General features: G+C 65.5%; 1 protein-coding gene across 1 annotated transcript; it reads left to right on the top strand.

Annotated features, from left to right (window-relative positions):
* The first annotated feature begins 97 nt into the window (after positions 1-97).
* Rbm38 (RNA binding motif protein 38) lies at positions 98-9,357 on the top strand. Its single transcript, XM_013024323.1, has 4 exons — positions 98-178; positions 388-511; positions 951-1,005; positions 8,576-9,357. The coding sequence occupies exons 2-4, from the start codon at positions 394-396 to the stop codon at positions 8,877-8,879; spliced, it is 477 nt and encodes a 158-aa protein (XP_012879777.1). The 5' UTR covers positions 98-178; positions 388-393; the 3' UTR covers positions 8,880-9,357.
* The last annotated feature ends 2,359 nt before the right edge of the window (positions 9,358-11,716 follow it).

Here is an 11,716-nt window from a genome sequence, read left to right as displayed (position 1 = left end):
GTGGGGCCTTCCCTCGCCTTTTCTCCCGGTTTCCCAACAGACCCCGGGGCCGCCCCAGCGCACCCCGACCACAGTGAAAGCGAGCCGGAGACGCGCTTTCCGACTTCCCTTCCCGCCCGGGCCGGCTCCCTCCTCCCGGACACCCGCGGCCCCCCAGGAGGGGCTGCCCCTCCCTGGGGTTCGGTGTTTTCCCTTTTCCACTCCCCGGGGGATCGCTTCTGCCCCGGGAGGCCGCACTTGGCAGGACTTGAACTGTGGGAGAGCCGGAGTCCAGGGGGGCAGCCTGCGGGAGGCCCCGAGGGGGGGTGCCCTGGAGGGAGGGGGCGGCCGTGCCCCCGCCCCTTCCCTTCCCGGCCGCAGGGCCTTTGATCGTCTGTGCCACTCCAGGTGACCATGGCCGACCGGGCGGCCGCCGAGCGGGCTTGCAAAGACCCCAACCCCATCATCGACGGCCGCAAGGCCAACGTGAACCTGGCATATCTGGGCGCCAAGCCTCGCAGCCTGCACACGGGTGAGAGCTTGTGTTTTCCTCCCGGCTCTTCTGGGTTTCTATATTCAGCGCTGGTATCTGTCCGGTGAGACAGGGCCCCCTCCCGCCGGGAGTGGCAGTCAGCTATCATGTGCTCGCAGAGCCCTGGCTGCCGGGCACGCACCCCAGCTCGGGAGCCTGACCCCCCGCTCCCCAGTGTGTGGGCCCCGGGAGAGCCCTAGCCCCCGACTGCCAGCTGCCCTGACTGAGAGGAAGTTGCCCTCGGGGTTGAAGGCTGAGCCTCACCCTGAGAGGCTCTGCTCCCTCCTGGCCCCCAGGCTGGAGTTTGTTTCAGCTGGTGTGGGGGGTGGGGTAGCCTGGGAGGGGTTAGGAAGCTGGTAATCCCTTGAGACTGGGGGTGGATGGTGTGCAGGCCTCCCCCAACCTGAGGAGTGAGGGCCTGACTGGCCTTTCCTTTTAGGGTTTGCTGTTGGTGTGCAGCAGCTACAACCCACCTTGATCCAGCGGACCTACGGGTGAGTGGATGTGGCCAGCGTGGGGTGGGCGCTTGTTGGAGATGAGGCCGGCGGCCATGGGCTTTCCTAGTCTGAAAGATTGGGGGGATTTCGGCTTTTCAGAAGCATGATCGTAGTTTGGCAGTGAACTGGGGAAGACTAGGCAGAAGTACTTCTCCATCCCTGGCTGGGGGAAGCTTGAGTCTGGGAGCAGCGAGCCCCCTCTGCCTCCCACTGTGAGGTGTGGTGAGCGGCTTTGGATACACCTGGGCAGGGCGTTTGTTTGCCTGCATTCTGGGGAACCAGTGAACTGGGCTCTTCCCTCAGTGCCCTCAGACTTGCTCTAGTGCCAGGCAGCCGTGGGTCTCCGCCCCCGGGGGTGGGTTGCAGCTGGGGTGTGATGTTTGATCGTGGCCGGGCCTGGCTGCTTGTTGTGTGATGTGCTCGAGAGCAGCACATCCTGCTCCCCACGCTGAGTAGCTGAGGCCTGGCAGCCGCGTGGGGCACCTGTCCCGGGGCCTGCCTGCTTAGGCCCCTGCAGCAGCCGGGGACTGGTGGCTCTCCACCAGAGGTGGGCAGCCCTTCCCCGAGCTTTCCCAGGCCATATCCCGGCCCCTGGACTTTGGGTCTCTGTTTGAGTGTGGCCCACCCAGGTGCTGTTGTCCTGCTAGGCAGTGCGGTGGTGTCCTGGTAGCTTGGCAGACTTGGCGGGGAGCTGGAGGTGGCCTGGCTGGAAGTGTCTGTTCTTCTAGGATAGGCTTGCAGTGTCCTGGGGCAGATGGTTCTAGACTTTCTCCTTGAGATCTGTTCGCTCATGATCTAGGGCCGTGTAGGAAGGTGTTTGGGGACACTCACTCCCAGCCTTTGTATCTTCAAGGGTTTGGGCCAGGGAGGGGGGCCTTCCTGTCTGTGTCTGCAAGGCTGTGTGAGAAGCTGGCACAGACCTGGCCCAGCCTCTGCTGCCTTCAGGACCCGGGGCCTCCCACCCGCATCCAGCTCTGCTCTCAGCCGTTGCTGCTGCCTGAGCCACCAGTGCCTGGCCTCTGGGGCCAGCACAGGCCCGGGTTCAAATCCCGACTCTACACTTGGGTCCTGGCACAAGGTAACCCTAATTTTCCCTTCTGGAAAAAGGGAGCAACACCTCGTAACAGTACCCCGTGTGTGGGCTGGGGTACCATGCGTCCTGCAGACCTCCCTGTGTGCCCTTCCAGCCAGCCTCTGAAGTGGGGACCCATGCCACCCACAGGGAGACTGAGGGGAGATTGGGCTTGGTAGGCCGGGGGGGGGTGCTGGTTGGTAAGTGGGAGGAGGCTCCAGGAAGCCACAGTCAGCCAGCTCTTCGGGAGGTGAGTAGGAAGGGCCTCCAACCCAGCCTTTTCCTCCTCCCGCAGTCCCTGGAGCCCCTGGCATGGCGTGTTCAGGGGTCGGGCACAGATTCAGTGCCATGTGCAGCTGACTCACGGTGGCAGTGGTTTGTAACTGGACCGCCGGCTGGTCCTGGGGTGGTCATTCAATACTGCTCACTGATTGCCGAGAGGTGGACGTCCCGCACAGGGACAGGTCGTCCAGAGAACGTTTTCTGTTCTTCCCAGCGAGCGCTGTCCTGAGCTCCTGCCCCCGCTCAGCCCCCGTGGAGGGCCGGGTAGCGGGATGGCCGGGCTGGGTGGTGCAGCCGCGGCCAGGCCTGGCTGTGTAGGTCATCTGTGAGCCCCAGCTCCCGCCCTGGGCCGGCCTGGAGGGCCGGGCCTCAGCGACCCCTTTGTCTTTGTAGACAATTGGGCTGGGGCACAGGAGGCCTGGCTCGGCTGTTTTGTCAGCTCAGGCTGGCAGTGGAGGCCAGGCCTGCCTAGATGAGGGCACCATGCGGGGGGAGGGACAGGACTGGGGAGTTTGGGGGGCCACGGGGCCCGAATAAACGTTCTCCAGGCTTTCCAGGGCTCAGCTGGGTCAGAGGAGTCTGTGGCAAGACTTTGGGGCCAAGCCTTGCTAGGAGCCCTGGCCTCGTTGCCCAGAAAGACTGTCAGCTTGGCGAGATTCCCCAGAAACATCTGCCACTGCTCCATGCCCGGCCCCGCCAGGCCTTTCCTTTCTGAACCCAAGGCCTGTGGGTTTCCCTTGTGGATGCCGTGGGGGGGGGGGGGGGAGGAGGCAGGTCTGCCTGGCGGAGGGGCTCTTGCTTTCTGGAGAGTTTGGAGCAGTCTGGAGATCTCCTGTGTCCAGGCAGTGTGCTGGCCTGGCCTGGGAGGGCCTCTGAGGGTCAAGGGCATCTGTCCACTCAGCTTGGGTCAGTCAGGAGCCCGGCAGTGGAGGTTGCTCTGTGGGCTGTTTCTGAAGATCCCCATTTGTAAAGGGGATCTTTGCTGGATGCCACTGGCTGGTGTCTATGATCCTAGCTGCTTAGAAAGCTGAGGTCTGAAGCATCACAGCCAGCCCAGACAGGAAAGTGTGTGAGACTCTTATTTCCAGTTATTTACAGAAAAGAAAGGGCCTAAAGTGGAAGCGTGTCTCAGGTGGTAGAGCACCGTAAGCAGAAAAGGCTAAAAACCAGTGCTGAGGCCCTGAGGTCAGCCTCAGGCCGGCCAGTCAGCTGGACACACACACGCACGCAGGCCCACACGCCCACCTGTGTAGGGTCCTCTGGAGGATGACCGCTGGACCTGGCGCACTGGCCGCCTGGCTCGGGGAACGCTGGGCTCTGTCTCACGGCAAGGACTGCTGGCGTGTTTGTGATGACCGGAGCTGGAGCCTGCCAGGCCACGCTCGGTCCTCCGAGCCCTCTGCGGGTCCCGTGATGGCTCTTGGTGTGCTGGACTGGGCCTGAGCTCCCCCCACGCGGGTCAGCTCAGGGGGGCAGGGGGGCCAGAGCAGAGCCCTTCGTGTCTGGGGTGCTCACTCCCTGCCTGGCAAGGCCGCGGTGGAGGCTGAAAGGTCCCCAGTTCCAGGTCAGCCCTGTCTCCATAGTGAGGGCCAGCAAAAGAGGTCCTGACCCCCAGGGGCGCAGCTCATCTTTTGGGGTGGCGGGGCAGAGAGAACTGTGTGCAGTGGGGGGTGCAGGGTTGAGTGGGGAGGGGGGCTGAGCCTGTGTGAGTCAGAAGAACCGCATGCAAAGAAGGATGCTGCTCCATGCAAAGCCGGCCTGGCGCGCAGGGCCTGTGTTGTTAGTGCACCTGGCCAGGGAGGGGGGGGGGCTGGGTCTCCTGGCAGGGAGGGCTGTGGCTGTGGCTGTGGCTGTGAAAGGGCCTGGGTCTCCTGCGCTGTTTCTGCACCTCAGGGTCCGTCGGGGTCTGAGCATGAGAAGTCAGGTGGGCAGGGCGTCCTGCAGCGCGGTCTGCAAGCCCACCGTGGAGCAAGTCCCTGGGTGTTGGCTCCCCCCACCCCCCCGCCGCCCCGTGCAGCCTCACCTTTCTCTCCCCTCTCTTGGTGGCCCTGCTGACTCCCCACAGCCACTTCCTGTTTGGCTGTCTGACAGGAGCCGGGGCGCCCGCGGCCCGCGCTGCACCTGTTGTTTGTGCCCGGGCATTGACGGAAGCCAGCCTCTGCGTTCCTCTCCAAGGCTGAGCTCCCACTCTGCCCAGGCCTGGCTGGAGAGGGCCTCTTCTGAAGCCTTGGACCCAGAGGCCACGAGGAGCCGGAGACTTGGAGACCTGGACAGCGGCTCAGCCTCACAGCGATAGCCGGGCCTGGCAGAGGCTCCCAGAGGGCTGATGGATGCCTCCCTGCCCTGGCCAGGAATCTGGACTCTCCTCTGGTGCTCTAGACTCAGTAGCCGGCCAGGCGGACGCACCGCACACGGGAGCTTAGCTTGCCCTGGGGCCTGGGAGAGCCCCTGCCCAGCTGGTGATTCCAGCGCCCCCTGCAGGATGGCTGGGAGGGGGAGGGGGAGGGGGCGGGGCCTTGATGGCAGTTGTGGAATCTGAAGCTGGGTGTCCCGGGCTGCCAGCAAGTGCTGGGCTGAGGAGAGATGTTTGCCAGCCTCTCCGCGCTGGCTTGATGAGCCTGGGCTGCAGAGCAGCAAGTTGGGTTGTCCCGATCTAACTCAGTGGGGGTGGGGTGGGCAGGTGACAAGGTCACATGTGTCCCGGCCATACCACAGGCAGCCTTCCCTGCCACTGCACAGACCCCCTGAGGCCTGCCTTGCTGCCGGCGGTGGCACACGGGGCCCTCCCTTCCTGCCCGAGAGTCTTCTGGGTGGGCAGCGCAGCGCTGGGACCAGCTCCCATAGCCAGAAAAGTTGTCGGCCCATTTGCCTTTCCCGGGCTTCTTTCAGTGGTGGCTCTGTTCAGGAAACGCTCTCCCCCCCCCCCCCCCGCAGCCTTGCCCTATCGTTTTTGTTTTGTTTTGTTGGGTCCGGTCGGTCGTGGGGCCTGAACTCTGGGCCTGGGCACTGTCCCTCAGCTCAAGGCTAGCGCTTTACCACTTGAGCCACAGCGCCACTTCTGGCTTTTTTCTTTTTGCTTATGTGGTGCTGAGGAATCGAACCCAGGGCCTCGAGCATGCAAGGCAAGCGCTCTACCACTGAGCCACCTTCCCAGCCCCAGGCCCTGTCTCTTGTGACAGCTGTGTGGCAGGCCTGCCCCTTGGGGTGACCTGTCAGCAGCCACCCTGTCCACGAGGGCGCAGGTGCCCTGCTTCTCCCCCAGCTCCTCCTAGGGGCAGCCCGGGCCGGGCAAGCTCAGTCTTGCACTCTGGCATCCTTAGTTTGCCGATGGGGAAATTGAGGCCAGGGTGGCTGCACGGTGTCAGGCACAGGCCACACGTGGCCCCGTGGGCGAAGCTGGGGGTTCCCCGATGCTCCTTGCTGATGAGGCCTGGGCCAGCTGGGTGGGAGGGAGCAGTGTCTGCTGGGCTCCGGCACATGCGGGTAGCAGAGGACCCTGATCGTGGCTGTGTTGAGAACTCAGCACCCAGCGGCCTCGGCAGGGGTCTGTGAAGCTGCAGGCCCGAGAAAACATCTGGGGAGGTGAGCTTGCTTGCAGCTGGGGGAAGGAGCCTGCGGGCAGAAGCATGGTAGGTGCCAAGGTCCTGGGGCTGGTGGGAGATGGGGGGGAGTCTGGGGAGCTGGAGGAGCCCTGGGAAGCCCCGGGTCTTGGGCTGGTCCTGGAGGTGTTGAGGCCTGGGGAGTCTTGAGCATGATTCTGTTCCTTCTGCTGTGTGTCCAGTGACCCAGCCCAGAGACCTGGGAAGAGGCGGGGGGGGGGTGGTGAACACGGGCACTGATTGGCGAGGAGAGTGCTCAGGGTGTGGCATGGTCCCGAGACTGTGGGGCAGGGAGTGCATCCGGCCCGTCCTGACCACAGATGTGGGGCAGAGGAGCCGGGCTGGGCTGGCTTGTGCCCTCTGCAGGCCTGCGGGTCCAGCGGGCAGAGCCGCGGACGGCAGGGGCGCGGGAGGCCTGGTTCCCAGGGCCAGGAAGGTCTTGGTCTGCGGTGATGTGTGTGTCCTGGAGCCCAGGGTTGTTGGTGTGTGTGTGTTTGCACGTGCACGTGTGGGCCTTCTTTCCTCAGCTTAGGCGCCCCTGGGCGTGACCTCTGGTCACTTCGGGTCACCTCTGGCGTGGCTGTGATGCGTGCTCTGCAGCAGAGCTGGCGCGGTCCCCCGCTCGGCCGCGGGTGCCAGGAGCACCCTCCTGGAGCCCCTCCTGGACCCCGGCGTGTGGGACATCCGGAAGGGCTCCCGTGCTGCCTGGCCCCTCCTGCACACCGCCCCCCGCACGGCTGCGGGGCTGGGCCCCTGCCCGGCGCGGCACTGTGGGACAGAGCCGGGCGCCGGCCTCTCCTCTTCACTTGGCCTGGGGCAGGAAGGCCCGCAGCTGCCGGGCGGCCACGCCGGGGTGACCGCTGCCCGCCTGGCTCTGTCGGGAGCCATTTCAACGCCCCCGCTCGCAGGGCTGCGCCGGCCTGTGTTTGGGGACAGTCGGGCTCACAGCTTCAGGAGGGCCGTCGGGAAGGTCTCATGGCGGGGTGGCCGTGGCCTCCGCTCCTGTCAACCTCGGTGTCCCACGGCTGCTCCTGGAGGCCACACCCTGGAGGGCAGACGGCGAGCTCTGCTCAGTGCCCAGGTCCTGTCGGGAATGAAAGATGGCCTCCCCTAGGGCGGCAGGATTTGAACCCAGGCCGTGTTGTGCCAGGCTGGCAAGGTGTGGGCTCCCGGAGTGCGGGGCAGGCGGGGCCCATGCCGGGCTTCCGCCAGAGGCCTGGGAATGGCTGCCGTGCGGGTCTGCGGTCTGGCTCAGGCTGCGGCCTTGGCGGCTGCCAGCCCTGGTGTGGGATCTCCAGCTTCTGTGGCTGCCTCCTGCGCGTGGAGAATCACGGCGTGCCACGGTGTGGCGTGTCTCCTTTGAGCCGATCAATCAGCAGGCGTGCGTGGAGTTTCGTGCGAGCTGATCAGCAGGCGTGCGTGGAGTTTCGTGCTAGCGCCTCTGCCCCGTGAGGGGTTCAGCTATCCCCCCCCGCCCCAAGGTGTGCATTCTCCTCGCCTTGTCCCACACCGCTGCCAGCTCGTGGCGTGGGGGGCAGGGCCGCCGTGGGCACGGGTGGGGCCTGCTCAGCCCCCCGGCGTCACTGGGGTATTCTCTGGCTCAGTGGGGGCTGCAGGGACTCTGCCCTCGTGCCCCACACTGTGGAGCCAGGGCAGCGGGCGGGGGGGTGGGGAGCAGGGCAGGCAGGACAGGCGTGGGGCCCATGGTCTGCAGGGCACCCTGTTTTCTGTTAGTGGCTGGAGTCGGGTGGGTCTGCAGGGTGCCCCGTTTTCTGTTGGCTGGAGTTGGGGCAGTCCTGCAGGGCCCCCCATTTTCTGTTGGTGGCTGGAGTCAGGGTGGGCCCGCAGACCCCCCCCCCCGTTTTCTGTCAGTGGTTGGAGTTGGGGTGGGGCCTGCAGGGCATCACTGGCATGGGTCTTGTCAGTTGTGGGATTTGAACTCAGGCCCTAGGCGCTGTCTCTCAGCTTTGGTTCAAGGCCAGAGCTCTACCACTTGAGTCACAGCACGACTTCCAGCTTCTCCTATGTATGTGGTAATGAGGAATCGAACCCAGGACTTCGTGTAATGCTAGGCGAGCCCTCTACCACTAAGCCGCATTCCCACCCCAAATTCTCAATTTTAAATCGAAACGGAACACTTTTTGTTGTTGCTCGTGGCGCTTGAACTCAGGGCCTGGGTGCAGTCCCTGAGCTCTTTTACTTAGGGCTAGCACTCTACTACTTTGAGTCATAGCTCCACCTAGGGTTTTTCTGGTGGTTTATTAGAGATGAGGCTCACGGACTTTCTGGGCTGGCTTTGAACCGCGATCCTCACCTCTCAGCCTCCTGAGTAGCTAGGAGGCTGGCTTGTGAGCTAGCTCCCTGCCACAAGGCCATACTTTCGAGTTTTATTGAGCTTCCTAAATCTCATGGTTCTGCAGGAGATGGGGAAAGTCTGGGAAAGCTTTGTTGGGGCTCCATTGCGGGGGGGGGGGGCCTGGGCTAGTGTCCTGCTGGGAGCAAGCACAGCTTGTGCAAAGGCCCTGAGGCACGGGCCAGCTGCTCTCCTACCCCACCAGCTTCCAGTTCCAGCCTCCTGCCTCTGACGTCGGCCCTGACTCTGCTTGTTCCACAGGCTGACGCCCCACTATGTCTACCCATCAGCCATCCTGCAGCCCAGCATGGTGATCCCGGCCACCCCGGTCCCGTCCCTGTCCTCGCCCTACCTCGAGTACACGCCCGCGCACCCAGCCTACGCCCCGTACCCACCAGCCGCCTATGACCAGTGCCCGTACGCCGCCTCACCGGCCTCGGCCTCCAGCCTCGTGGGCTACAGCTACCCCGCCACGATGCCCCCCTCACTTTCGGCCGCCGCCCCGGCCGCCGCGGCCTTCCTGCAGTACCAGGCGCCCCAGCTGCAGCCCGACCGGATGCAGTGACGCGCCCGTGGGGCACCCGCCCGGGGGCTGGACGACCCCCCCCACCCCCGCCAGCCATGCCGGGGGTGCGCACCCCGCCCTCGTGGGGACTTTGAGACTTGTGTTCTGTCGCTGGGCGGCGGTGGCCGAGCCCGGGGGGCACCCGGGCCCCAAGGCGGGTGAGGCCCCAGTCGGGATGCAGCAGCCTTCAGGGGTACAGGATGGAACCCCCTCCCGTGTCCTGTGATCTGCAGCCAGGACGCTGTGTACCCCGCGGGGGGGGGGCACATCGTCCCCCACGGGGCTCCACGCCGATGCCGACACGGCGCGGACTCCTGGCCGAGCAGCTGCGCCCGCACACCTACCTCAGGGAGCCGCGTGCTGCCGCGCTGCCCTGCCGCTCCGGCCGCCTGCCCGCCAGGCCGGGAGCAAGGTAGCTGTGGCCATTCCCGTATTTTATTAGACCGGCAGGGGATAACAATAAAGCTCGTTTTCTTCAGAGCCGTTGGCCTGCGACCTCCCCCCGCGGGGGGAAGGGAGGGGGGACAACATGGGGGGGCAGCGGGGTCCGTCCAGCCTGTGCTCAGGCCGCGTGCTTGGTACATTGAGCTTGGAAGTTCTGTTTTGCTAAAGCAAAGAGGGCTGAGTGGTTTAGGACCTGGGGGGACAGGAAGGGGCCCTGTGGGGTCCTAGGGCTGGGGCTTGGGGGAGGTGGAATCCTGGGGAGTTCCATGGGGCCCCAGGGCTGGGGCGGGGCCTGACAGACACGGTAAGGCCCAGGGTGCCAACCAGGTTGCCAAGGGCCCTCAGACCCGGCTGGGGTCGGTCCCGCCGCCTCTGCTCTCCACCGCCTCTGCTCTCCACCGCCTCTGCTCTCCACCGCCGCAGCCGTCCCGGAGCCACCCTCTTGCCTGCGCCCTGCCCCACAAGCACCCCAGACGCCCAGAGAGCCCGCCTTCCCGATCTCCCAACCCTCTGTGACTCCCCGCTGCCCGCGGTGGCTTGTGGGGCCGTGGCCTCATCTTTCCTCACTTCACCCTGATCCTGCCAGCCTTTAGCGTGTCATGACGCTAGGCAGAGCCACCACAGGGCCTTTGCACTTGCTAGCCATGAGGAGCCCTCACACCCGAGTGGAGCTGGTGCACACGGCCCGGCCAGACCACACGCATGGCCACTGCGATGGGCAGGAGAGGCGTCCAGCAAAGGAGCCCCGCCTGCCCCACAGGGGTCTGGGATGTCCAGTTTGGCGGGCCAGCGGGGCAGAGACCAGTCACCAGGAGGAAGCAGCTTCCTGGGGAGCTGTGGGACCGAGGGGGGAGTAGTGAGAGGGGGGTCCACATGGAGTTCACCCCTCCCCCCCCCCGCCCTGTCCAGACAGGAAACGGAGGCAGGGAGAGGGGACGGGCGCACAGCGCGGAGGGGTGGTGCTCTCCAGGTGTGGTGGCCTCGGCCTCGGGCTGCTTGGCCTCCCAGGCCCGGCCCAGGCTGCCCTGGGTGTCTCTGTGCCAGCGCGAGGGCGGGGCCCGGGCCTTGCTGGGGCTGATAAGCCCCTCGGGGTCTGCTGCGGGCACTGCCAGGGTTATCAGCAAGGCCACCTGCCGCCGAGCCTGTCCTATCAGCCTCCCCAGCCTCCAGCGCGAGGCTGGGAGTGGCCCTGGGTCCTGGGACCCGGGAGGCAGCTGTAGATGGGGAGCCCAGCGGGGCGTCCGAGGGCTCCGCTCGGTGGGCTGAGGAGCACAGGACTGGGCGGGCCGGCTGGGACCGACAGTGACTGCCCTGGGCCCCAGGGGTGGAGGCTGCCCTTGGCCCTTTCCGTGGGTCCTGGGGCGCGCGCACACCAGTGGCCTGGGTTCTGCTGTGGAGGTCGTGGGTGGCCTGGCTGAGGAGCTGCCCCGCAGGCTCTGCCCTGTGCATTTCCTCACCGGGACACCCTACGGCCCTGGACCTGAGCATCTCAGCCACGGCAGCCCCCCATCCCACCTTGCCGCCCCCAGGCACAGACCCCCTCCCTGTGCCCGGCCTGCCGCAGGCCGGGGCAGAATGGTGTGAGGGGAGGTGAAGTCTGCATGCTCAGGCTTAGTATTCTGGATCTTAGGCGTGACGGCGGGAACTCTGGCAGCCATCTTGGTAACACCCCTGTAGAGCAGCTAATGGGCCCAGCGCCTCTGTCACTAGGATAAAAGAGGATGATGAGGATGATGGATGGTGAGGAGGAGACGTCACCCATTCCCGTGACGCCGCCCGCGCCAGCCTCACGCCTGGCACCCCAGCTGCTCAGGAGGCTGAGGGCTGAGGATCACAGTTCAAAGCCAGCCTGGGCAGGAATGTCTGTGAGACTCCTCTCCAGTTAGCCAGCAAAAAGCCAGGCCCTGCGCTCAAGCCCCAGCGTGTGCGCGTGCACACACACACAGACACACACACACACACACCCACACACACACACACACACACACACACCCTCCCACTGTTCACCACCTCCTGCGTCCCTCATGGGCTGGCATCCCCACCTCCTGACCCCCACACACAGCCTGGTCACAGCTGGAAATGGAGGCCTGGAGGCCCAGCCATCTTCACCGGCAGGGCTAGGGTTTACATCGGGCAAGGTGCCACGTGTTTTTCCCAGAGATGTAAACACCACACCTGGACCCTCCGTGCGGGAGCCGTCCCTGGCACGGCGCTGGCACCTGGCTCCGATACCTTCAGGTCTCCTGGGAGCCGATAAGTCCAGCTGTGCTTATCAGCGGGCTCCCGACGGGGCGGGGCCCCGTGCCCCACCCGCGTGGCACCTCCACGCCAGCCTGGGTGACAGCCACCCAGGGTGAAGGCGCACAGCTGACCCAGGCCCAGCCCCAGGCCTG

This window comes from Dipodomys ordii, unplaced genomic scaffold, assembly GCF_000151885.1.
Source record: "Dipodomys ordii isolate 6190 unplaced genomic scaffold, Dord_2.0 Scaffold75, whole genome shotgun sequence".
NCBI classification, from domain to species: domain Eukaryota; kingdom Metazoa; phylum Chordata; class Mammalia; order Rodentia; family Heteromyidae; genus Dipodomys; species Dipodomys ordii.
This window is presented reverse-complemented; position numbering and strand designations above follow the sequence as displayed.

Coding starts and splice junctions, on each gene's coding strand:
- Rbm38 (XM_013024323.1), top strand. CDS start 394: ATGGCCGACCGGGCGGCCGCCGAGCGGGCTTGCAAAGACCCCAACCCC. Junction 512..950: donor GCCTCGCAGCCTGCACACGG/GTGAGAGCTTGT, acceptor CTTTCCTTTTAG/GGTTTGCTGTTGGTGTGCAG. Junction 1,006..8,575: donor TTGATCCAGCGGACCTACGG/GTGAGTGGATGT, acceptor CTTGTTCCACAG/GCTGACGCCCCACTATGTCT.